General features: G+C 45.9%; 1 protein-coding gene across 28 annotated transcripts in view; it reads left to right on the top strand.

The window, feature by feature from the left end:
• NCOR2 (nuclear receptor corepressor 2) overlaps positions 1-26,875 on the top strand; it is a 494,549-nt gene that overhangs the window by 156,602 nt on the left and 311,072 nt on the right. For 25 of the 28 annotated variants that reach the window (XM_075898492.1, XM_075898501.1, XM_075898496.1 and 22 more), the window contains one exon: positions 25,224-25,351. In XM_075898492.1, coding sequence (XP_075754607.1) covers positions 25,224-25,351 — 128 coding nt within the window. Of the gene's footprint in view, positions 1-5,717; positions 6,119-9,119; positions 10,251-15,793; positions 16,292-25,223; positions 25,352-26,875 lie in introns of those variants that run through there. The other 3 variants (XM_075898489.1, XM_075898499.1, XM_075898488.1) reach the window with 3 other exon arrangements.

A 26,875-nucleotide genomic window follows, 5' to 3' on the forward strand; every position in this document is an offset into this window, starting at 1 on the left:
GCCCTGTTGAGCAGCCTTCAGTTGCTCGTGTTTGTAACCACTGAGCTTAAATTTTCAAATAAGCCCCCCCCTGCTTTTGCATGCTCCCTTATGCTTGAGAGGAATTCCTCAAACATCCACAAAGATATACTGTTGTCCACCCTTGGATTTCTCCTTAGAATTCTCCTGCTGTGCCTACAAAACTCGGTAATGGTTAGGCTCCTAGTGTGCTGAGAACACGGCCTGCCATGCTGACCCACCACCCATCTGTCTGTTTTACACTTAGATTGTAAGCACTTTGGGGCAGGGCCAGTCTTTTTGCTCTGTGTTTGTATAGCACTTAGCACACTGGGTCCTCATCCATTGCTCCTTGGCACCTCGGCCATACAATAATACATAATACGCTATGGGGTTAGAGGTAAAACTCCTGTTGACTTGAGTTGAACTCAGGATGTGGTCTGTGACCCACTGCTCCATGGCTGAGCACATCACATCTCCATCCCTTGCCGAAGCTCCCCCTTTGTGAAGCTAGCGTTTTGTAGCTACAGCACTGTATCTCCAGTGAACTAGCCCATTCACTTAATCAAAACTCTCTCCCAACAAGTGCCTGTTCCTTAGACTCTGAGACCTTCCTGTCTGGGGGAGGTTGCAAAGGCCTGTGATACAGCAGGTCCGACTAGATGAGCACAATCATCCCTTCTGGCCTTAACATCTATGAATCTACCCCAGCAGTTCCCCCTTAGGCATGGTGCTCATTCAGCTCTGCCCTTCCAGTTTAGCAGGCTGCTGGAGCTCAGCCTCCTGCCCAACAAAGGGGAGATTGGTGAACATCTGCCAGCACGTTGATTTAAATTGTTGGAGAGGATCAGAGATGTTAAATGAGGCTAAAGTGGAATTAGTTATTGCAGTCTCCACCCAACTGCTTCCCTGCTGAAATGCAAAATCATGTAATAAATCAAAAACCCCACAGGTTGATCTATATACACCTTCTTCTGAAGCAGCAAACTTGGTTATAATTCTCCCTGCTAGCTGTTTTGGTGCAAGTCTGGGTGTGGACACACTTATTTTGGATTACGAGTGCCCTATTTTGATTTAAGTTATGCTTTTTACTGATTTTAAATTCCATCACAACAGGACACTCAAAATCTGAAATAAGTGTCCATACCCACACTTGCAGCAAAATAGCCAGCGATGCAAATACAATCAAGTTGTTGCTTCAGTTCCAGTGTACGTATAGAACCAGCCGTAAAAGAAAGTGCTTGATCATGATGATGTCGCCTTTTGTTACTTGCCTAGACATCAAAATACCTGGGGAAGTTGTGAGTCCTTCCAATTCTTCCATTGGCTTTGAGCTTCCAAATTGAAATGCTTGTTAGCATGGACCAGAAAAAAAGTGACTCTCCAGTGTTAATTTTATCTGGATTAATCAAGGTAGCTATACAACAGTACTGTTCAACCAACCTAAACAGAATGGTGTATTTTGGTATCGATCCTTCATTGTTGTTGCCAAATCCATCAGCACAGTCTTAATCTGTCTGCTCTCATTAATCCTTAAGGGAGGCTGTTTTTAGATAATCTGCTTCATAACTGGCTTGTGTGATAGCAGTATCCCCTTAGTGCTGGGGCAATCAATAGGCAGACTCTAGCCAAATCCTTTCCTTTAGTTATTATCATTGTAGTTTTTTAATTTGTTTTCTCTGGAGTCTGGACTTGACTATAGCATGACCAAGAAATATGGACTGTGACAAGTTATTCCAGGCTTTGAGTATTTCTGTATCAGAGCTCAGGTGCTAGGCAGGGTCAGCCTGGTATGGACTTCTCTGACTCATTCAAGTGTTCTAGTGGGTGATGTATCAGGGATGTTCCTTAGTGCCCTAGTTGAGTTTTTCATCATTCGCTGTGGGAGGCATAGAACTGTGAGGTCCTGACCACTTATGATCATTTATGACTTTAAACTAGGTTTGACCGCGGTAGGTGACCAAAGCCCACAGATAAGTGAAGAACATGGAGACCTGGGAGATAGGTCAGAAATTGGGGGGAGCATGGACTGCAATAGCTAGGATAAAGAAGAGAGTAGGCAGAAGTAGGGGGCAAAATCAAACTAAAATCTTAGTTGTCTGTATACAAATGCAAGAAATATGGGGAATAAGCAGGAAAAACTTGAAGTGCTATTAAATAAACACATCTATGACACAGTTGGTATCAGAGACTTGGTGAGATAAGACTATGTGGAATATTGATATAGAAGGGTACAGCTTACTCAGGAAGGATAGGCAAGGGAAAAAGGGAGGAGGTGATGTCTTCAGTATTAAAGTGTATATCATTGGACTGGGGTTCAGATGGACATAGGAGACAGATTTGTTGAGAGTCTCTGGGTAAGGTTAAAAGGGATAAAAAACAAGGTTGATGTCATAGTAGGGCATCTATTACAGATCATCTACCCAGGTAGAAGAAGTGAATGAGGCTTTCTCTAAACCACTAATAAAATCAGCCAAAGCATGGGACTTGGTAATGATGGGAGACTTCAACTATGAAACTAATATAGCATGGCACAGATTATCCAACAAGTTCTTGGATTGCACTGGAGACAATTTTTTATTTTAGAAGGTGGAAAAAGCTATTGGTGGGGAAGCTGTTCTAGATTTGATTTTAACAAATGAGGAATTGCTTGAGAACTTGAAAGTGGAAGGCAGCTTGGGTGAAAGTGATCATGGTGTTCATGATTCTAAGGAATGATAGAAGGGAGAACAGAAAAATTGAGACAATGGATTTCAGGAAGGCAGATTTTAGTAAACTCAGATTGCTGGTAGGGAAGGTTCCTTGGGAAGCAAGACTAAAAGGAAAAACAACTGAAGACAGGTGGTAGTTTTTTAAAGGGACATTATTAAAGGCACAAGAGCACATTAACCCACTGTCGGGGGGCTCGCCCCTGTCTTGGGGTTGCCACCCCCATCCGTGGCCTAATTCGGCCCGTCTGGGTCTAGCCCTCAAAGTACACTGCCCCCCTCTTAGGGGAAATACGGCCCACTGGCCTAGTTTCAAAATACAATGCCCCTCTCTTAGGGGAAATACGGCCCACTGGCCTAGGTCCAAAGTACGATGCCCCTCTCTTAGGGGAAATACGGCCCACTGGCCTAGTCCTCAGTTTGCAGGCCCAGAGGCCTAGTTTCAAAGTACAATGCCCCTCTCTTAGGGGAAATACAGCCCACTGGCCTAGGTCCAAAGTACGATGCCCCTCTCTTAGGGGAAATACGGCCCACTGGCCTAGGTCCAAAGTACGATGCCCCCCTCTTAGGGGAAATACGGCCCACTGGCCTAGTTTCAAAGTACAATGCCCCTCTCTTAGGGGAAATACGGCCCACTGGCCTAGGTCCAAAGTACGATGCCCCTCTCTTAGGGGAAATACGGCCCACTGGCCTAGTCCTCAGTTTGCAGGCCCAGAGGCCTAGTCCACCGTTCAGGGTTTGTTACCCCAGTCCCCACTTGCCAGGGTCTTGGGCAGCAGGGGTAGGGGGGTCCGGCCCTCCCTCTCCACCAGACCCCGGCCCAGGGCCCTAGTAGTTTCGGGGGGTTCCCACCACTGGCTCGGCGGGGGCTCCTCCCCGCAACGCCCCGAGCCCTCAGGGGCTTCTACAGCTCCCTGCCCTGGGTCGCTTCCTACCCCTGGCTCGCAGCCGGCCGCGGTCCCACCTGTCGGCGTCGGTCGCCGGGCTGTAGTGGTCCTCCCCCTGGCAGCCGCAGAGTTGGCGGAGTCCGGTCCGGCGCTCGGGTCACGGGTGGTCGGTCGGCGGCTCCGGCGTTGGGGCCGAGCCCGGCAGAGCCCCGGCAGCAGCACGCTCAGCTCCCCCGGCGACTCCCTCTCTGGCCAGTGGTCGCTAGCTCCTGCTCGGGTCGCAGTCTGCCCCTTCTGAGCAGGCCAGCAGCCTTTTGTACCTTTGCTCCCTTTGGAGCATGCCCAGTAGGGCTGTTCAGGTGGGGCCCTCTCCGCCCCCGGCCCCAGGTGGTTTCCCTGGGCTTGAGTGCGGGGCGGAACCGCCCCGTCACACCCACTATATAGAAAAGATGGGAAATATGGCAAGAAACCATCTTGGCTTAACCAGGAGATCTTGAAAATCTAAGAATCAGAAAGGAAGCTTATAAAAATGGGAAACTAGGTCAAAGTACAAATAAGACAAGTATGTAGGGACAAACTTAGAAAGAAGAAGGCACAAAAAGAGCTCAGTCTATCTAGAGACATAAAGGATAACAAGAAAACATTCTACAAATAGAAGCAAGATAAAGACCAAAGATAGGGTAGGCCATTTTCTTAATGAAGAGGAGAAAATAATAATAGAACTGTGGAAATGGCAGAGGTGCTTGATAACTTTTTTATGTTGGTTTTCACCTTCTCCGCTCTGTCCCCGCCCTGCAAGCAGTGTGCGGCTTTTTATACTGCTGTGTGCTTCTGACAGGCAGGAGGAGACTTTGCACGCTCCCCTATCCCCAGGTCCTAATTGGCCTACGGGCAGGGGGGGGGGTGAAGAAAGTCTCCTCCCACGCCAGGGGCATGGGCATGTTGGGGGAATGTGCGGTGAGGACAAAGGCACTCCCTCACTCCCAGACCAGTCACTGTCTGGGGAATACAGAAATATCTTGGCCCCATGTCTTCCGCTCAATGCCCTGCCCCTTCCGCTTGATGCCCCACCCCTTCCTGTGTGGCCCAGAGCCACTTCAAAAATTTCTGAAGTGGCCCAAGCAAAAAATCTAGACTTTAGTAAAGCATTTGATACCGTCTCCCATGAACTTCTTATTAATAAACTAGGAGTTACTCTAAGGTAGGGATGTAAAAAGCTATCTGGTTAATTGGTAAGCGTTGCCCTTAACTGATTATGCTTACCTTGGGGCCTGCTGCAGATGGTCTGCTTCAGCCATCCCAAGCAGCCCCTGTCTGCTGCAGACCCAGATGTTTAACCAGTTAATAGGGATGTAAAATTTCGATGAATTAACTAATCGAATAGTCGGTGCAATTTGCATCGACTATTCGATTAGTTGATAAAGGCACTTCATCCTTTGAAGTGTAGCAACATCTCCAAGGAAGGGGTTGGACCTCTCAACTGCACGGAGCCCGGAGTCCACAGAGGAGTCCCCAGCTGACCGCGGGCTCCATGTAGCATTGCCACTGTGAAATGCCACTTGCAGCCCGGAGCAGCTGAGATTCCCAGCTGTCCCCGGGCTGCACGTGGCATTTCAAAGCAGCAGCATCATGTAGAGCCCAAGGTCTGGTCCCAGGATTCACACGGTGCTGCTACTTTGAAGCACCCCCTTCTCATCCCTCTTTCTGATAGAGGCAGCAAGGGTGGGGAAGCAACTAGTAGACTAGCGCGCCAACTATCCAATAAGCACTTGCTTATTGGATCGTCAACTAGTCATTCACATCCCTACCAGTTAACCAATCATATTTAACCAGTTAACCAATTGAATTGAATTTTACATCCTTACTATAAAGGTGCGCACATAACTGATTGGATAACTGATCTCAGAGAGTTGTTATGATTCACAGTCATGCTGCAAGGCCATAACAAATGGGGTTCTGCAGGGATCAGTTTTGGCACTGGTTCTTTTCAAGATCTTCATCAAGTCTTAAGATAATGGCATAGGGTGTATAATTATTAAGTTTGCAGATGATACCAAGGAGGGAGAGGTTGCAACTGCTTTAGAGGATAGGGTCATAATTCAAAATAGTCTGGACAAACTGGAAAAATGGTTTGAGGTAATAGGATGAAGTTCAATAAGGACAGTTGCAAATTACTCCACTTAAAGGAACAATCAGTTTCACACATACAAAATGGGAAGTGACTGTCTAAGAAGGAGTACTGTAGAAGGAGTACTAGGGGTCATAGTGGACCACAAGCTAAATATGAGTCAACAGTGTGGCACTGTTGCAAAAAAAGCAAACCTCATTCTGGGTTGCATTAACAGGAGCGTTGTGAGCAAGACACGAGAAGTCATACTTCTGCTCTACTCTGCGCTGATTAGGACTCAGTTGGAGTATTGTGTCTAGTTCTGGGCACCACATTTCAGGAAAGATGTGGAGAAATTGGAGAAGGTCCAGAGAAGAGCAATAAGAATGATTAAAGGTCCAGAAAACATGAGCTATGAGGTAAGACTGAAAGAATTGGGCGTGTTTAGTTTGGAAAAGAGAAGATTGAGAGGGAACATGATAGTGGTTTTGAAGTACCTAAAAGGGTGTCACAAGGAGAAAAGAGAAAATTATTCTCCTTAACATCTGATGACTGTATAGGGAACAATGGGCTTAAATTGCAGCAAGGTGAGCTTTAGGTTGAACATTAGGAAAAACTTCCTGTCAGGGTGGTTAAACACTGGAATAAATTGCTTAGGGAGGTTGTGGAATCTTCATCATTGGAGATACTTAAGAGCAGGTTAGATAAACCCCTCTCTAGTCCTGCACTCTTGGAACCTGAGTGGTGCTGAATCAGAGAATTTGCCAAACCACAGGAGGTCAATAGTGGTTAGCAGCATTACCAACACTTTCACTGCTTACTGGGTTCTTAGAAGACATTTAGGGGTAAATTAGAGCCAAATAACAGCACAGAAAAATGAGAGCCAGGACTGTTGGCTGTAAACAACTTTATGTGGCTGTCGGAAATGTGGCCACACCTATGATAAATGAACATCCAGCTAACTAAAGTCATGCCAGACCATGGATGTTGCTGCACCAGACAGTGCCAGACTAGAGAGCTTCAACCTGTAGTTAACCTGGATGGCCTATCCTGAAAAATTGTTGCATGGGAATGTATTGCTAATGTGGCAGGGTTGCTCTAGATGGCGTTTAGAGATGGGCGAAATAGTCTATATATAAAAATCTCTTTGAGATGAGAGTCCTTATGACAAGTAATTCACATGTGATAAATTTAAGGTGCTCTTGCTATTGGTATTACTGATTAGTGGCGAGGCAGTGAATAATTTTACCTCTAGAACCACAATACTTGTTTGCTTCAAACACCAACCTGCCCTTGTGCTGCTCAAAGCTGCCTTCTCCCCCATACCAGGAATCCCCAAAAGCCAAGAGATTCGTAGTATCAGCTGCACAGCAGCATTGGAGACAGTTCAAATTCCACACAAGCTATTGTCATCCCAGAATACTTTCCATAATCCTGGTCCTGATGGTTTATTGGTGTTTGAGGACTGATTTGAAATAAAAAAAACAAAACCACAAGACCTTGGAACCGGAATGGTGACTTTGATCAACTGCTCACTCCACTTAAATTCTATCATCTCTCTGTGAAAATGGCTTTAAATTTTTGATGCTGTATTATGTGAGCTTTGAACTGCACAGTGGTGGCTTGTTTAATTGATTTCTATTTTGGGCTGAAGAATCCCTGATTCCCAGCTCTGGATTCAGTCTCCTGGCCAGGAAAGATTCAGCTTCCAACACTACAGATTACTACAATATAATTTCACTGGTACATTTTTGTAAACAAATGGAGATGTTGCAAATTTTTACTGTTGCTATCTAGTCATGAATTCTAACTTCAGAAGGCTTTCTGAATTCGATTGGTAAATCTATGGGATGCTCCCTTGCATTTAACAGCCCCATACAGGTTGATTGTAAAAACGCAATAAATTTATACAAGAATTATTACCTATTATCAAAGATCTTCAAATGCACCTTTTGGAGCTCTGCCTCGTTACAGCCATCGTAAGTGGTGACTGGACAGGATTCTTTTTTATCTCTTCATCCCCGTTTCTTAATGATTAATAGAATTTTCACTGAGGCGAGAGTTGTTCTTTCACCCTTGTGACTGCAATGCCCTGCCCTGCCAGTAAGCCAGTGTGGCAGCAGGCCCCAGGGTTCTGTTTGACAGAACTGTGCCTTATCCCTAAGCCTGGCGTTGTGCTTTTTGGCATAAGTACACCAGGAGCTTCAGTGTGCTGTGAAGACTGTCCAACAACTGGCTTTATCAGTGTGGTACTCCAGATGCTAGGCTTGCATCATCACAGAAAGAAATGGCTTCATGTGTTGTGTTTGGAAGGCACAGCCATCAAAAAGCTTTGGGACCCAGTTCTGGGGGAAAAGAGAAAGTGAGAGAGTGGATGGAAACTCTCTGAAAGAGGATGGGATTCTTGGGATCTGAACATCAGCGGGACTAAGGCTCTTCAGTGCCCACGTCAAAATGGGGCTTAAACATCTGAATTTCTCAGGGCACCCCTAAACTGTCAGGTTTTTCTGGGATACTGGAGGTTTCCCAGAAAAACTCCATCACATCCAGGGAACACATTTGCTCTTCTGCTTTTTTTGCGGAAGAGCAAACGCGCTCTTTTGGGGAGCCATGTATGCCTCGTTCAATGAGGAATAAGGGCTCCGCCAAAAGAGAAGACCTTTCCGCCATTTGGCCCTGTCTAGATGGGGCCAAATGGTGGAAAAGCCTGTTCTGGAAAAGCAATTGGAAAAAGCTATGCAAATTTTTGAGCACAATTTATGTAGCTCTTTTCAATAAAAGAGTGTAGTGTAGACCTAGCCTCAAGTGCTTTGGAAAATGTTACCTGTAAATTTCCACGCCCCCTTTCCCAGGCTGAATCCTTAGGATAGTAATCTTTCCTTTCTCCACTGTTTGTCTATCCAGTCTATGTAGATGGTGTGTGTAAGTCAGTAAAAAATTGCCAGCACAATGGAGAACTTGGCTGGGACATCTAAAATGGAAATAATAGGTGGTAATAATAAAGACCAATGATGTCACCACAGCACAGATAAAGGAGCCATAGGGGGAGAGCTCAGAAGAGGAGGTAATAAGAGGAAGAGTAGGAGTAAAATGGGGAATCAGAAGTGTAGAGCAAATGTGTTTAAATTGCAGAAGGGATTTGGGGAGGGCCAAGATTAAAGATGGTTATGAAGGAGAGGTGACGAGCTTCGGTTCTGTGTATTTAAGGAATGGGATTTAAGGATGTGATGGTGACCATAAGAAATAGCGGAAAGCTGAGTGCTAAGCATTGGGGGATTTTACAGGCTGATTCTCGTGGACAACTCTGGAAATCCCCAGCAGAATGTTCTGTTTTAATTGTGGTTGGGTATGACTCAGGGCTGGGGAAGGGAATGCAGGACCCAGCAGAGATCAGGACAGAAAATTCTGCTGGAGAAGTTCCAAGGAAGGGAAGTCATAAATTGTTTCAGTTTTGCAGAGACCTCTCTGGTTCTGTCTGCCATCTGCCTGAGCATTGGCTGCTCAAATCTGGCAGCAGGTCTCAGAGCCGCTGTGACTAGTCACAGGGGCTCTCTGGTCAGATGATCGTGAAGTCAGAAACACAGGAGTTCTGTTCCCTGGGACACTGGTTCTTTTCAGTGAATGGCACATTCAGCATGGCTGGGAAGAACACCATCGAAATTCAACAATACATTGGGAGGGGGAAAAAATGGAAGAAGCCTGCACTACTGTGCAGCTGGTACATACACTGCTCAGGATGGTAACAGATGCTGTCTCAGAGTGGAGAGGGCAACAAAAACCAGTGCCTTCCAAGAGCAGGCCACACAGAGTGAGTGTGGTCAACTTCTGAAACAAAAGGCCAAACCAGGACAGTTTAGGAGATTGATGGGCCAGGAGACTCTATTGGAACAAAAAGAATATTGTCTGAAGCACATGGGTAGCCGTGGAGATGAGATAATACTGTGTTAATTCAACCAAGTTTTTATTACTCACCTTATCTCAAGCAGCATACTTGATTGCTGAGGAGGAGTTGTTATTGCTTTATTTTTCTTACATCTCTAATCTCTCTCTGTTGGATATTCACATGGCCGGAAGGCGGGCAGTGCTGAATGGGGCTGACCTATTTGATCAAGAGCTTTCTTTTGTTTCTGGGATATCAATTGCAGATGTTTTCTCTGGTCCCCAACACAGTGAATCATTACAGAGTCTAGCTATATAGCAACTCCAGTGTGGGCTGCCTTTATCTTGGCCACAGACTGCCCCTAATTCACTGCAAAAAGACACCCACAGACAGCAGTCAGCATCTCCCTTGATTAGAGTGAAGAGTTATAGGTGATAAGATGATCCCAGTTATGGAATGAGACAATTGAGTGATTTATTTTTAGAATGAGTCTTTGAGCTCTTTTGTACTGTGGAATGTTTTCAATTCCCTCTTCCTGCCCTGGTGAAAGGATGCTGTCAAGTTGTTCGTTCCTGAACTTGACCTAAATAGTAACCTTTGGATGCAGCACATCTCTAAACAATTTCCAGACCAGCATATGGCTGTTGATCTGATACCAGTGTTTGAAGGGGGTAAGTTGCTTGATGGGGAATGCTCATTAATCTTTAGATTGCAAAATGTGGGGTTCTTTTTAAAGCTACTATTTATGTAGAAACTTTAGAGTGGTCGTGTTTTGGGTCCTTGCCTCTGCTTGCTGAATGGCAGCTGGTAGTGAGCAAATAGCACTCCAAGGGTATGTCTGGACTCCGTAGATGAGTTTAGTAGACATAGGAAAATGAAGCGGCGATTTAAATAATTGCCACTTCATTTACATCAAAATGGCCACCATGCTGCCGATCAGCTGTTTGGCAGCACAGCTGGGCAGTCTGGACGCACCGCGGTCGACAAGGGAAACCTTTGTCGACCGATCCAGTATGTCTCATGAAATGAGGTTTTCACTGGTGCACAAACAAAAAATGAAATCTCCAACAAGCCACATAAATCTTTGGAACTATGGGCTAGTGCCTAACCCAACTGCTTATAAGAAGTATGGGGCAAAATTCAGCCCCAGTCTTGCTTCTTTCCAAAACCAGTGGAGCACAGTTTCTTCCTATATGCTCTGACAGTAACCGTGGGCTGTGTTCTGGGATGCATCTGGAGGGCTGGAAGCATCTAGAGGTGCAGATCATGCTAGTCAACCTAGACTTAGTTATGATGTTTCTGCAAATATACCACACAAAAGATTTTATGTGTTGAGAGAGAGAGAGAGATAGGCTTTGGGTTGTGATGGCTTATTGCCAGCCTGAACAAAGGAACATATAGATGTTTCTGTAGCCATGTGTGTGTGTTATGCAGTCACTGGTGTATGTGTGTGTGTGGGGGAGGTGGGGGGCACATTAGGCCCAAATTTGGTGTGCTTCCTAAATTTAGCTAGTGATGGGGAGGAGAGGAGATTAATGTCATTTTCACATAATGTAAGAGGTTTGGCAGATCACAAATGGACAAACCATGTTTGAACTCCCACTGCCATGAAGGCATGACTCAGTGCTCCCAGGGGCACATACCTGCCTTGAGGTACACAGGGATAAAAAACCTGGTGCTGGCCTGGGTCAGCTGACTCTGGCTCATAAGGCTTGGGCTCTAGGGCTCAAAAATGGTTGTGTAGATGTTTGGGCATGGGCTGGGATCTCTGGGACTCTGTGAAGACGGACGGTTTGAGATCGCAAGCACCGACTTGCACCCAAATGTCTATACAACAATTTTTGGCCCCACTGAGACATTTCCTTGGGGAACTGAGTCACAGAGACATTAGCTGGGAAAAGCTTCTGCTGATAATAATTCCTAGCCTGTTTCTCCCTTACCTTGTGGAGGTGGTGTTAGGATACATACATGAACGATTGTCAGGGTCTTAGGTACTATGGCAGTGGAAAGCACAAGTACCATAGAATCATAGAACCATAGAGCTGGAAGATACCTCAGGAGGTGATCAAGTCCAGTCCCCTGCACAAGGACCAATCCCAACTAAATCAACCCGGCCAGGGCTTTGTCAAGCTGAGACTTCCACTCCATAGAGTAAAGCACAGGAGGTTCTGCTTGCTCCAAAGAGACACTGAGGCTATGTCTACACTACAGGGTTTGTGTGCATTTGCACAAAACCCACGGCGCATCCACACCTCAAGCATGTTTTTGTGCAAGTAAATTTATAGTAAATCAAAAGAACAGAGGGGTTTTTGCAATATAAGTATTCCTCTTTCTATGAGGAATAACTCCTTTTTGCACAAGAGCCCTTGTGCAAAAATGTGTGTGTGGATGGGCAACTGGGTGTTTTTGCTCAAAAAGAGCCAATCGAAAAAAGCACAGATGCTCTGGTGGTCATTCTGTGTATAGCAATCAGAGCTTTATTTCGAGAGAGCATCCATGCAGTGTGGACACTCTCTTGCCCAAAAAGCTTCTTGCACAAGAAGCCTGCAATGTAGACTTAGCCTGAGATACTAACAAGCCCAGGATTCCTGGTTCGCATTCTGAGCTCTAACCACTCATCCAGCCTTCCTCTCAGGCAGCTGTTTCAGGAAGTAAAGTAGACAAAAGCTTCATACAAAATCGTGACCATATTGTCCCAAGCATCTACAGTTTTCATTCCAGGACATGCTGGAGTTGCTGCCAACATATCCCTGCAGGCAAGAAGGTTCTGTTTCACTTCCTTGACCTGCTGTCTATGCTTGCAAAGAGTACACTGGATTTGTATGTCCTGGGCTAGCACAAACAGGGTGCTAGAAAACCATCTTTTTCTCCCAGTGCACTTGAAAGGGGCTCTTTAAAAACAATATTCTGATTACCAGCTAAGGAAATGAACCAAGCTGAATAGTCCTAAAATAAGTGATTTATACATCAATTAATAATGTGTTCACCATCATTTTGTTCTTACCTTTTAGAGCAAAATGTGATTAACTAGCTTGGTTTTCAGCACAGCTGCTGTCTTGGTACAGTTCAAATATCCTGTTAAAAAAATTGCTTACAATAAAACATGAACTGAAACTGCCATGTATAATCTGTGCAATTTGCCATCTGGGGGGGGGGGGAAGGACTTGGTTTTGCATATTCATAAGCAGTTAATAAATGTCCAGCCTGGCAGCTTATAAAAAGATTGTGCTTGTCCAAGTCCCCCACCTTTCCTGAAATGCTTTGATCACTGCACAGTTGAGTTTGGGGCACACTGGGAGAATTGCATCCCGAGAGAGCTTTGTGCACTAGCACTGTGGTAGAGAAGCTGAGGTAGGTTTATCACAGGTATTAGAGATGGGATAGACCTGTTAAGTCACCGGTTCATCCTTCTTCCATTGGCAGAGCTTATCCCTTCTTGTATAGAGTTCGAGGCTTTGTTGAGCTCATTTGCAAACATCTGGAGTACTGGCAAACCATTCTACAATGGAATAAATCCACCCTAGAGTTATAGCCTATATAGGTCTCCTTGAGTTCATTATAAAAAGGCATTAAAAGTGAGTGTTAGGGAATGGTAGTTGAGGGCTATTCCTTTTATTGGGAAAATGACGAATCATCATTTTTGTTGCAAGATTAGTCCATGGCTTCATTTGTCTGGCCATCCACCCTTTAAGTCCAACCACCTTCTGCATGTTTGCTTTCGGAGCAATTTTTGATGCCACTGAGGAACTCTGGGTGCCTCTGGATCAGGCTATTAAGAAGGGTCCTTGGTCTGCCTGGGAAAGTACAATTGCACGCCCTGCCTAAAGCTGGAAGATCAGGAGTGAAACAGCAGTTGGCTGCCACCCAACATTGTCTGGATTTGCAGGGAAGGGCTTTGCTTTGAAGGTCCAAAGCCTAGGCTTTTCTCTCCCCTGGATAGTAAGCAGGCAGCCTGGCCTCTACCATCTGGAAAGAGAGAAAAGAATGCAACATGCAAGCAACCACATACAGTTAGAACAGCAATCAAACTTAGCAATAAGACTGCTTGCTGGCACACAGTTACTGGTTTAGCATAGTGTTCCTTAGGAGTACTTGAGAGAAGTCTGGGGGGTTCGTCAACACAACTGAAATTGGGAGAAAACTGAATTTTTGTTTCAAGTTTTACAACGCTTTATTATTTTTGTACTTTTTACATCCAAAAATTTCATCGCCTGCCCGGCTATGATTAAGTTGTTTAAACAAATGTGTTGCAATGGTAGAAAAAAAATTGTGTATCTGAAAACTGTTGGTACTTGGGGTACTTATAATTTTTTTTAAAGGGGTACTTTATAAAAGAAGATTGAGAAACACTGGTTTAGCATACAGGTTATCTTGAGGTCGGGGGCTAATGAGGGCTTGCATTTGAAACCCTATGGTAGATAGCATTGTAGACAGCTTTCAAAAATTAAACAGCTTTTTCCATAGGACCCTCTGGGTTTCTGTAATGTGCAGGGCTTTTAATGAAGATTGAATCTAGCCTTCTCTCTGTCTCTGTCTGTCTGTCTGTCTCTGTCTTTCAGGCAGTTTGATTGTTCTATCTAAACAAGTCTGACAAGCTCAGGTTATTCAGGGTCAGAGGATTTACCAGGAAGTGTGTATGGGCGGGGGGCGGGGGGGGGGGAGTAGTTTCAGTGTTGCAGAAAAAAGTAACGCACGGAAAACAAAAAAACAAACAAAAAAAAGACCTTGAGAATGCCAGAGCTGTCATTAGCTGGCGCCCACCAACACGCAGTGGGTTTTCAAAATTAATCTGATCCTCCTCAGTGACTAAGGACAGAGTTAGAGGGATGTCAAATAGGCCACATGCACCTTTCCATTCTCTTGCATGGAGACATTTATTTTAATGAGTCTGTTTTGGCTCTTTAGCATTTTTTTAACTAGGTTTTTTTGGTGATTTTTTTCCCTTCCATTTTGATCCTTCACAGAATCCCAAGCATATTGGTGCATCTGTGTATGTGTGTGTGTGTTGCCGTTTTCGTTGGGTTATCTGAATGGGTGCTGTTTCGGGGTAGTGCGGTGGAAGGCATTGCACCAGAAATACCTTTAAGTGGAGAGTCACGTTTTTAGGGCATGTGCTTGTCAGGAGGGAAAAGAAACAGGAGCAGGGATTACAAGAGGTAGCAGCCAAGAACAAGAATTCCACTTCCATTTACAAAACCTTGGAGACCATGTGCAGTCCATGGGCTAAGGTATACATCCTGGAGATAGGAGAGGGTCCACATGGGACATTGGGAGCCTCAGCTTAGACCCCAGACTTCCATATCAAACTTAGAAAGGCCTATAGCGTGCCCCTGCTTTCTGTTAAAAAGTGCATTTGGTGAGATTCCAATTTGGTATTGGATGGCAATACAGGGCCCAATTCTGCTCTAAATGATACCTTTGAAATGCCACTGGAGTCAATGGGCTGGAACAGGTGTCACTGATGGCCCCGCATTTTATGCTGATTGCTGGTGGAACTAGTGGGGTAAAGGCCTAAATGTTAAAACAATATTATCAGCCCCCTCAAATACACGACATTTTTACCTAGTTTCAGTATCCATCCACCTGGGTAACTAGTGGAGTAAAGTAGAGGTACAAGGACAATTATTTATGGGTGAAGGGGGAAATGGACCACCACTCAAAAATCTGCAGTGGGAAGGATTCCTGATGGTTAACTGCAGTGAAATAGCACATAGGACAATTTCAGCACATCCTAGCCAGGGCAGTGATATAAACCACTGGAGATTTTGTACAACATCTGCTGGTTTGAGAGTGACCAGTATGTACATGGATACATTTCTGGGCCTTGCTGGTCGTTCAGATTGTTTGTTTTCCCCGTCCATCTGACTGTAAGCATAGAACCATTTCTGCAAGGGTTTGGTTCTTCAGCACAGATATCAAGCATGTCACTGAGGGGAAAACCCCGACTGTGGCTTGAAGAAATTGAGAGGAACTATTTTGTTCCCTTTGGTGAATTTCACTGTCAAACTGCTTGTGATCACAAGGATGTGGCAGTCCACTTCTGGTTCTGTAATGACTGACAGGTCTACTTCCGCTTTTGGAAATGGGCTGGGCCCTCCCGTTGTACAAATCTGGTGCGGTTGGCGTCTCTCGCTTGACTGTCGCAGAGGGGCAAGCGTTGTGAGACTGCATTCATGTGCTGAGGTTGCAGTAAGGGTTGTTGTGCAAGGATGTACGGGGTGGTGAGAGGACAGTGTCTTTATTTTAGAAAAGGGATCTTGAGCTCCATCCAAGAGCCTTTGCCCTGCATACAAACACATTCTTTGTCCTCAGTGGACTGTTGTCAGATACAGCCTGCAGTTTGCACCCAGAACTCCCATTCTTATCCACGATGAGTGTGTCCCGAGCCGTCCCTACCAACCCGCAAAGTATGCAGCTGCGTATGGAGTAGCACTGGCTCCGGCGGCCATTGCTAAACCCTGGCCTTGTCCCCTCCCCTTCCTCTGCCCCTGAGTGTCCCAGGAGAGGAGGTGTGGGACCCAAGACAACTCCCCCGCTCCACACTCTCTCCCCGCCTTACCCTGAGCAGTGCAGCCCGTGAGACTTCTGGCACCAGAAGCAGAGATTGGGCTCGCTCCCACACTCACCGTCCATGGCAGGAAGTGGCACAGCCCAGCCCCAGCCTGTTTCGCTTCACCCGTTCTTAGCCACATTGCTCTGCTTCCCACCACTGGTGAGTGCAGGGGGGCGTGGGTGGTGGGGGTTTCACCCTTTCCTCCAAGTTCCATCCCCCAAGCAAGGTAGCTGGGATCCAGGGGAGAGGGGCAGGCAGGGGTCTGGTCACTCCACTTCCTACCCATGCTGGTGAGTGCAGGAGGTGGGCCAGACCCCTGCTGCATCCATGTCCTGTTCCTACCCCACACAGCTCCTGCACCTGCAGCCCTGAATGCAGCCCTCCAGCCCTGTCCGGGGCTGCGCAAGGCACCAACATTTCTAGGGGTGTCCCTGAGTGTGTCGTAAGTGGCTAGATAGACCAGTCTCTGTATTACACAGCTACTGGTGTTAACAGACCAGTTGCATGTGGAATAGGATTGTAGGCAAGGAGCTTAATCCTTTCCTTTGAAAATTAACTCTTAGATGTCACACTGAAAATTGCTGTGCTTTCTGAGAGCCCACATTCTGTAACAGGAGAAAGAAAACTCCAGATAATTTGTTGATATATTGGATACACTGTAACAATTAATGCTTCTTTCTCCCAATATTTGGGTTTTGGAGGAAATTGCTGTTCGATGAGCAAGGTGATCAGACCTTAGAACTGGTGTTTCCCAAATGGCAGCAGCTGTTGCTGTTTTTTATTTCGGAAAGATTGGTTCTCATTCTGCCTGTAAGTGCCTTCATGGTTACCAGAAGGCAGTTGGCCAGGGAAAATTCTACAGGTCTTCAGAATGGTCATGGTACCTGGAAGCCTTCATCCTCCCAGAATGAGAAGAGGGTCACAAGGAGGAGGGAGAAAAATTGTTCTCCTGGGCCTCTAAGGACAGAACAAGAAGCAATGGGCTTAAACTGCAGCAAGGGAGGTTTAGGTTGGACATCAGGAAAAAGTTCCTAACTGTCAGGGTGGTCAAACACTGAAATAAATTGCCCAGGGAAAATGTGGAATCTCTGAAGATATTTAAGAGCAGGTTGGATAGACATCTATCAGGGATGATCTAGATAAGGGCTACTCAACACGTGGCCCGTGGGCCACATGCGGCCCATAGCTCATTTGTTTGTGGCCTGCAGTGTGGTTTGGGTTTATACGGGGCTAAACAAGTGGGAGCCAAAACAAAAAAGTAATCAATATAATAGTCCTCTGTTGATATGCATTTTAGTGGTTAAATTCCCGGACTGTCATTGCTCATTAAAAGTGCTATTATATGGGTGGAAATGGGGTAAATATTGCATTTTATTAATGTCAGCAGAACTGAAACGGGGCCTGTGTGTTGTGTAGTCTTGCCTTAATCTTTGTATTCATGCCCGTCAGTGTGAGAGAAACTATTTGCATATATATGCAACCACTTAAGTTGCGGCCCTTGTCATTTGCTGTATCATTGTGGCACCCGGGGCTTCCAAAATTGAGTAGCTCTGATCTAGATGGTGCGTTGTCCTGCCATGAGGGCAGGGGACTGGATTTGATGACGTCTTGAGTTCTAGTGTTCTATGATTCATTTTTGTAAAGCAAAGAAGTTAGTTTCCACTAGCAAAACTGAAAGATGTTGCTAATTCTGTCCCACACCTTCTTTTTTTCAAGACATCAGTTTGCAAAATTCTGTAGAATTTCCAGGAGCCACAAAGCAATATGTAAGTCATCATGAAAGACGATCTAGTTAGCTTGCAAGCTGTTGAAATGTGTATCTCACGTGGTCCCAAAATGATTTCAAAGTCAGGACAATCCAGGCAAGCCTGCCTGCTTTCTTCTGGAGTAAACATTAGCCGTTGATTTGTCACCCCAGCTCATACTGGGCTGAAATATCGTTTTTGGCCCCTTCTCCCTACCTCTCCAGTCCTTGTTTTATGTGAACTGAAGTCTTTTTCAGAGTAGTTTCCTGAACATTATTAAAGAACGTCGGACACTTTTGTTGCCTGTTTAATTTTTTTTTCATGAATGGGGGTGAAAAAAACCCTCCACTGTGTCCAGGTTCCTCCTGCTGCTGCTACTTGGGGTGTACCCACAGACCACGAGGAGTAACGGTAGTTCGAATCAGAGATCCTAATTCGAACTACCTACTCCATGCTGCGTGTAGCCACGGGCACGGATTTCGGACTAAGGGGGATTTAAAAATGGCGGCGCCCGGGAACATGCAAATGAAGCTCGGGATATTTAAATCCTGGGCTTCATTTGCAACCCCGGTTGCCCTCATTTGCCTACCTAGCTCGAACTAACGAGCTAGTGTAGACATACCCTCTGAGACCATGGGGGCTCGAGCGGGAGGTCAGACACAGGTATCAGGCAGTGATCTTTGTAAGGTGAGTGCTTGGGTAGCCACCCAGCTGATTAGCAGAGCTCCCACAACCAGTAGCATGTGTTTCTGCTGGTGGTGCATGTCTGCACATGTGACGTAGTGGGGGGTACCTTGCTGGTTGCTATCCTGGGTGGTGGGCTGTGAGTGACCTCCACTGGCTGCTGTCTATAGCACGGCCCAGCAGGGCAGGGGATGAGTCATTATGCAAGGGGGCTTTGAACCTGTCTGACGAGTTATCTCCCAGGGAGCAGAACAATGGGAAGAAGGGGCATGGAGCCTTGGCTGGGGGCAGGGCTGGAAGTGAGTTAGTTAGGTTTCTGGCTGGTATCATGGAGGAAGCAGCCTAGGCAACGAGCTGGGATTTAGGGGCCCAGGCTCCCCCATCTCAAGGGGGGCTGAGGCATCCTAGGCCTGCCCTCTAACCAGATTACATCTATGCTGTGCTGTATCCTGGAGAAACAATAAATTCCCTCTGTTCTACTGGCTGGTGGAGTCTGTCCGTGCCATTACAGGGATGCAGGAGACGGGAAAACCCCTATGCGACATCACAGCACATGCCGGGGTGCACAGAACAAAATTTGTTGTGCACATGGATGGAAGAAGTTAGAGGGAACATTGATGTCAGGGAACCATGCCTATTTTGTTCATTCCACAGTGCTAAATGGAAGGGTATTCTGACTAGATTGGTGTTGGTGGGGATCCTGGTATGGAAAAAGGAACCAGAGTATAGGGAAGATTGAACACCAGTGCATTAAACCCCAGGCTTAAAGTGTGTGTGTTCCTCTTTGAGGTTTGCAGTACTCCCTGAGCAATCATGTAGTTGGCTTGGCAAAATCCTCCTGGTTGGGTATGTCATAAACCATACATAGTTGTTAACAACACAGCATTGAGATTGACATTGTTACTGTGCAGATCCACCTCTCGACCAAGGAATTTGGGCATGATTTATTTCTTTTAATATATTTATATAAAAAAGTAACGGTCTTGCTTATGGGCCCGCTTAAAGGCCTGCCTAGCCATCTGTCCACTCTGTTTACTTGTATTTCGTATAAGTGAAATGAATTTGTATTTTAGTGAAGTGCTGAAAGCAACATCACATTGGTCCTCTTAAAGATGTGTCAGGAGCGGGGGAATGTGCCTGTGGGCACAGCTCTGCATTGTCCAGGAGGTGAAGATGTAATACACTGTTCCATCTCAAACTTACTTGGGTTTCTATATGATAATGCTGTGGTTTCCAACCTGAAGCAGTAGCCACTACAGCAGGGGTGGGCAATAATTTTTGCCTGTGGGCCACTTAAAAATGTTTTGAAGTAGCCCCGGGCCACCCTGGAAGGGGCGGGGCCTAAATGGGAAGGGGTGGGGCCACCCCCTTCCCAATAGGCACCCATGCCCTGGAAGAGGCTTGGCACGCTTCCCCGGGCCAATCAGAGGAAAGCCTCCTCCTGCCCTGCGAGGAGCACGTAGCACTTTGAAATGCTGTGGGCTCCTCACAGGGTCGGAGCAGGACAAAGGAAGCTTCACACAGCTCCCCAGATCCTGATTGGCCTGGGGCGGGGGAGCGCGCAAAGCCTTCTCTGCTTCCCCCCCGCACCGCCACCTTGCGAGCAGCACGCAGCACTTTAAAGCGCCACTTGCTCCTGGCAGGGTGGGAAGAGGATTTGCACGCTACCCCTGCCCCCAGGCTCTAATTGGCCTGGGTGCGGGGGAGCAGCAGGGCCTCCGCGGGCAGGATCTACCCACTTGGCTGGCCGGATGCGGCCCGCAGAGGCCCTTTTGCCCACCCCTGCACTACAGTGACAATAGCTATAGCGATCTAGCTACCCTCAGCCAGCCAAATAGCCACATTGTTCAAGCCAGTTAGCCATACTCAACCAGCCAAATAGCCACATGTGGCTAGTGGCTAGCATGTTGGACACCATGGTGACAATGTATAGGTTGGCCAGCTACATAGTATTGGCTAGTACTGCTAGAGATTAAGCAGCTCAGGAGATTTTATCTCTGGAGACCAGGGTCTTTACTGGTATTGGGAACGCCACAGTAAAGTTGGACCCACACAGTCTCTTAACATGAAACTCTCTCTCAAGCCATGCCTCAGCTCAGGAGAGGCTGAGGTCTGGAATATTAGGGGAGTAGTTGGAGCAGGAGACCCAGAGAACTGGATAAACACTATGCAAGCTCCTCCATGCCACCTAAAAAGTACTGGGCTTGACTAAAATAATCTAGAATAGAAAAAGAAAACAAAGGGTAACACCACATTATCGCTCAGCAGCAGGAAACCATGAACCCTGGCGCCATAGGCTAATATCCTCAGGTACTATTCCAGGAATAACAAGAAATGATAGCCAGTCGACACTGCCATTTTTCCTCCTTTGATATTTGGCTTGTTTAAGCTTTTGTGAAGGAGATGCTGAACTTGGGAATAATTCTGTTTTTCTTGGCTTCTCTGGAGGGAATGCCTAGAATTCTTTTTTTCTGGTTTTCAATGAAGTTACTATACAAACATGTTGTTTTACCTCTTGACATCCCAAAATGCTGGGCTTTGATATTTCCTGACATTTTCTTCTAATCTGTAGCCCCAGATGGAATTGAAGCAACGCCTTTCATTGCTGATTTCTTTGTTCTTTCTTACAATTGAGGGGCGAGGCTTCAATATGAGGTCATTGTCTAACTCCTCTTTATTTTCAAAGGGTGCCTAATTGCATCCATTTTGAACATCTGCAGGACTTATTTGCCCCCATCACCACAATATCTGGGGCCAGGTCTACACTAAAAAGTTGGGTTGATGCACCTGTGTTGCTCAAGGGAGTAAAAATGCTCCCCTGAGTGACATAGTTAAGCTGCTATAACCTCCTCCATGCCTCTTGCAATGTAGACAGTGCTAGGTCCAAAAAGAATTCTTCCATCAATTTGGCTGCTGCCTCTCAGAGACATAGGTTAATCCCAGCAATAGAAGAAGCCTTCGGGTGCCATAGTGAGCATTTATACTGAAGCGCTAGAGTGGTACAGCTGTTGCTGTGCAGCTGTAACTCTTTAAGTGTAGCTATTGCCTGAATGCATCACAATCTTTAGAAGGGCTGTCTGAAAATTTTCGTCTTTTTTGAAATTGACTTTTGGCAGAAAATTGGGCTTTCCTGTCTGTTTTCTATGGACAGTTTTTGCTTTTTTTGGTTAAAAAACAATGAAAACCCAACAACCAACCCTGGAAATATTTTAGCAGAAACCCCAAATAGTGTCGTTTGCATGTGATGCTGCAGTGCTTTATGGCTTTCTTCATGTTCCAGTTCTCCCTTGTGGGCTAGGCTCCCTGTCATGGCTGGGGACTCCCCTAGTGCAGTGCCTTTTTTTTTTTTTTTTTTTTTTTGCAATTTTTGAAGAAAAAATAAAAGGAAATAATTTTCTGTGGGGAGAAAAAAACTTGCTTTCTTGCCAGTTCTCTTATATAGCTGCTGTGAAGCACAGCCATGTTGTTTCTGTCTTTCTAAAGATGGGGCCACAGAGACAGAGAGAAATATCTGCCCAATGTGTCACAGCGAGCCTGTAGAGCTGGGAGGGGAAGATAGGACTCCTGAATCCTAGGCTAGCACTGTAACCACAGAAAACTCTTCCTCCCCCTGGGAAGCCTTACCTGCAGTGTGTAGCAAGAGTGTCTTGGGAACAGGGGCGTAGCAAGGGAGGGAGCAGGGGGCAGCAGTTGCTAACCGGACACCATGCTAGGGCAAATGTAGGGAGAATGGCACGTATGGGACGTGGTTGCGGTGACGTCGATCTCAGACTCGCCTGCGCCTTTCTCCTTGCACTTGCCCTAGCATGGCACCCAGAGGGCAACTGCCCCCCCTTGCTATCCTCCTGCTTGGGAATCAAACCAGGGTAGAAATGTCTCCATTTTTTTCCATGTGAAAAATACTTAAAATATGCTCTTGCGCCCTAATATTTCTCTTTCTTCTTGCATAACTGATCAAGTATTACCATGGTTATCATGAAAGTGGTGAGACATTACGAAGCATTAATCAGTGTCGTAGGTAATTAGATTATTAATCTTTTCCCTCCCTCTCCCCCAGTCAGGCATCTATCTGCAGATTAGTAGGGGACTGAAATATTTCACTGTTTGAATATGAGCCTTTGTGGCACAGAGCAGGAGGGCTCCTTAGTCAATTAAATCAGGGACATGCCGTACTCTACTCTAAGAGACCAAGGAACAAAAAAGGGCTGGGTACATAATAAGTAACATACTTTCTTTTCTACTTGTTTTTGCTCAGTTTTCTGGAGCCACGTTTAAAGGGTAATGGTCAAGATACTGATATATTTTTCTCTTTATTGTTACCAACACCTTAGGTTACTAAAGTTGAAAGTGTTTTAGAAATTTAATTTTGTTTTAATCTTGTATAGACTTTGGATTTGACATCAGCTCACCCACTTAAATGCTTTAAGTTAAGCACGTGCTTAACATGTTTGACTGGATTGGGGACACAATACTCAGTGTGTTTCAGGATGGAGACCTTCATCCATCTGCCTGATGTTTCACACTGATCTACAGGGTGAACCTCTCTAGTCTGGCAACATCTGTGATCCGGCAAGATTTTAGATAGCGGGATGTCCACTTATCATGGGTGTGGCCAAGTTTCCTGCCGTTCCATAAAGTGTGTTTACAGCCAGCAGTCCTGACTCTCAGTGTTCTGTGCTGTTGTTTATCTCTGATTTACCCCTAAATATCTTCTGAGAGCCCAGTAAGCAGTGGAAGTGTTGGTAATGCTGCTAGACAATATTGACCTCCACTGGTTTGGTAAATTCTCTGGTTCAGTAGCAGTCAGGTCCTGAGGGTGTCGGACTAAAGACGTTCAGCCTGTACCTACATCCACACTACAAGGAGTTGTGCAGCTTTAACTACAGTGGTATAATTAAAGCAGTACAACTTTCTAGCATAGACAAGACCTCAGGCTGGACCATGAAATGAGATTGTTAGTTTTAGTTTCCCATGACATGAAACTCTTTGGTGAAGGGACTGCCTTTTTGTTCAGTGTTTGTACAGTGCCAAGTGCAGCAGGTCTGTGACTGAGACGTCTTATTGCTACAAATATTACAAATAATACTAGTGTGCCTTTTTGGAAGGTATGCGTTAGACAAATGCAAGTTATTGGGTTCAAAGCAGGGGGAACTGTGTGAAAGGTAATGGCCTGTGTGATACATAGAACAGAGGATTTAATTGCTCCTTAAACTCTGTGGATCCGTGTTCAGGTTGGATGACTGCTGTTGTGTTGAAGATTGATAACTCTGCAGAGCTGTTCTGAAATGTCGGAAAAGTAATCTTACATTACAAACATTTTCACCACGTTTTATAAAGCCCCCTTGCTAACTCCCAAGTCCTGCACTTGAGAATTTTGACTGTAGTGCTGTACTGTGGGAGGATGGCTGTTTAACACTTTGCCTGTGTCTATACTGTAAGGTTTCTGCACAAAAACTAGAGAGAGTCCACACCTCAAGTGCGTTTCTGCGTAAGAAAATTTGCAGTAAACCAGCAGAACAGAGGGCTTTTTGCAGTAGAGTTATTCCTCTCCCCAAGAGAAATAACTCCTTTTTGCGCTACAGCTCTTGCACAAAAAGGCAGGTGTGGATGCTCTGCAGGGGTTTCTTGCGCAGGGGTTTCTTGAGTGTATCAGAAAAAGCACAGGTGCTCTGATGGCCATTCTGCGAATGGCCATCAGAGCTTTCTTGAGCAAGAGCATCCATGCAGTGTGGATGCTCTCTTGCACAAAAGCACATGGCTTTTGTTATATGCTTTTGAGGTGTGGACATGCCTTTGCATAAGAAATTTTTGCGGAAGGTCTCTTCCTGTGCAAAGCCTTCCAGTGCTATCCCAACAGTGGTGAGCTTGTATCCTTTCACAGATGATTAGCAACAGAAAGATATAAAATGCCTCGTAAATGGGCTGCACTACTTTTCCGTTAAAAGCATTTCCGGAAAATCATGCCAGTGTAGACGTAGCCATAGTGTTTAACCGGTTAAATTGGGTAGTGGTGGGAAGCTGCTCTGCTGGCCCTGTATAGGAGTCTGGTGTGGTAGCTCCTGGATACCAATTAACCATTACCCGGGAAGCATCACTCATTACGGGTGATGTTTACTGAGTAATCGGTTAACCATTCACATCTTTATTTCCAAGTCCTTTACAGCATACACCAAGGTGAAGTGATTAATGGGAATGTGGGCTGAGTGAATAAGGCTATAAGGATAAGTCCAGAGCAAAGACCTGCCTCAGCACAGTTACCGTCAGCTTCTAGGCCAGGTCACTTTTGCTCAAAGTGAAATGAATTTGTGGTCTGAGTTCATCAATGGCGTGAACGTGTGTACTACAAGCAGTCATCATCACAATTGTGTTGCCCTCGGTTGAAGCAGAGGGGCTCAGGTCTGACTGAATAAGCTACAGAGACCATCTCAACCCACTGTGTGTTTGAGGTTCATTGGTAAGGCAGTCCAGGGAACCTTGCTTTACTCCCTTTGCATGGTGGATAAACAGAGCTCCTAGCTCCCCAGAGAATTCAATCTGGCACCTGGTGTGCTTAGATGAATGTAACCCAGAATTTGCTGAGATGTAAACGCAAGTGATTTATCATGGTCCTCCACGTACTTTGTATCAGCACAACAATTTTCTTTCTCTGTTGTTTGTTGCAGGATGTGGGTCTCTTAGAGTATCAGCATCATCCCAGGGATTACACTTCCCACCTACCACCTGGATCTATTATACAGCCACAGCGTAGGAGGCCTTCCTTGCTGTCTGAATTCCAGCCCGGAAATGAAAGGTAAGGAGGCGGATGTTCTATCCGCAGTCTTCTCCGGAGGTTGTCTGAGTGCATCTGAATTCCTCATTCCTAAGTGCTGTTAGTATGAGCTCCAGGTGTTTCAATGAGAGTTATTGTATTTGAGGATGCAACAGGTCTTCCGATTTTCCCAATATAATCCAATCCCCATAGTGATCCTGATGTACCAACCTTTTGGAAGAGAGGCCTTGTGTGTTCGGAGTTTTCCTTCCTGTTCCCAGTGGATGCTAGGGAGGTTAAAATGCAGGTAATTGGCTAACCATGTAACTGCTGAAAATTTCAGTGATTACACAGTTACATGTGCCCACAGCATGGGGCAGCAGCTGGCTAACCCAGGAGCTGGTGTGTGCCATGAGCTGGCTTAAAAGTTGTCTCCTGGCACATGCTGGCTTCTGCCTGCCACCCCACTTATGGGGAGTTAGCTTCTTCCCCGTGCTGCTACTTCTAATACAAAGGCAGCAGTCGGCTCCCCAACAACCTGTGCGCACCAGGAGCCAACTCTCACCTGCTGCCGCTAGAGTTGTAAGCAGCTAGTCAAGTAATCAAGTGAACACTCAACTAGTTTCTTCCCCCTCACCTCCGCTGCCTCTGTATCAGAGGCAGCAAGTGGGGGGAAGCTGGTGCTGGGGGGAGCCGGCTTAAAAACTGGCTCTCCCCAGCGCTGTCTCCATGCTGTGGGGGGAAGAACAAGGGAAGGCAGAGCCGCAGTGAGCCCACTGGGCTCTTACTACATTTAAAGTGCAGAGTCGCTGTGGGATAGCTCCTCTTCTTATCGCCTAATCAAATAGTCGATGGAAATTCCATCAACTACTTGATTAGTCAATTAACTGATAGTTAACATCTCTAGCCACCTTGTTCTTGGGGAGCTAGCTGCTGCGCTGCACTGCTACCTTTGGTACAGAGGCAGCAGCACAGAGTGGCAACCAGCTCTCCAGGAGCCAAACTGGGAGCCACATGTAACCGTTTGGGTAACTAAGCTTATGGGTTACCTGTCTAAACGATTATACTCTTATATCCCTAGTGGATGCCAGTACTTAGTGGAAAGGCATTGGGCCTGCGGGTGTTTACTTTTTTTGTTCTCCAGGGGTGCTGAAGCCAGAGGAATGGTCTGACAGCTTGAGCTAGAGAACACTAAAATAACCAGTACCATGCGCTCTCTCTCATTCTGTTCCCTAGGTCAGACTCTGAGCTCAGTTGCGGTGGTCAAATGTGTCATGACTGATTTACAACTTTTCCCCTTTTTCTTAACTTCTTTACTGTTCGCTGAGTAATGTTAAAAATAACACTTCTATGAAGCTGTAAATTGACTGGATCTGCTATGTGGGTTTTTCTAAATGGGAAGTGAATGCAGCATGTTTGGTTTTGGTTTTCACTCCAAAATTCAAAAGGAGGAGTTAGAGGAAGAAGGGTCTGTCTCCCACTGTTCACCTCCACTTCTTCTTTTGTTGCTCCCCTTCTCCTGCTGTTTTTAATTTCTCTTTTCCATTTGCATCTTCCACTCATTTC

The sequence above is a fragment of the Pelodiscus sinensis genome, chromosome 15 (assembly GCF_049634645.1).
Source record: "Pelodiscus sinensis isolate JC-2024 chromosome 15, ASM4963464v1, whole genome shotgun sequence".
NCBI classification, from domain to species: Eukaryota; Metazoa; Chordata; order Testudines; family Trionychidae; genus Pelodiscus; species Pelodiscus sinensis.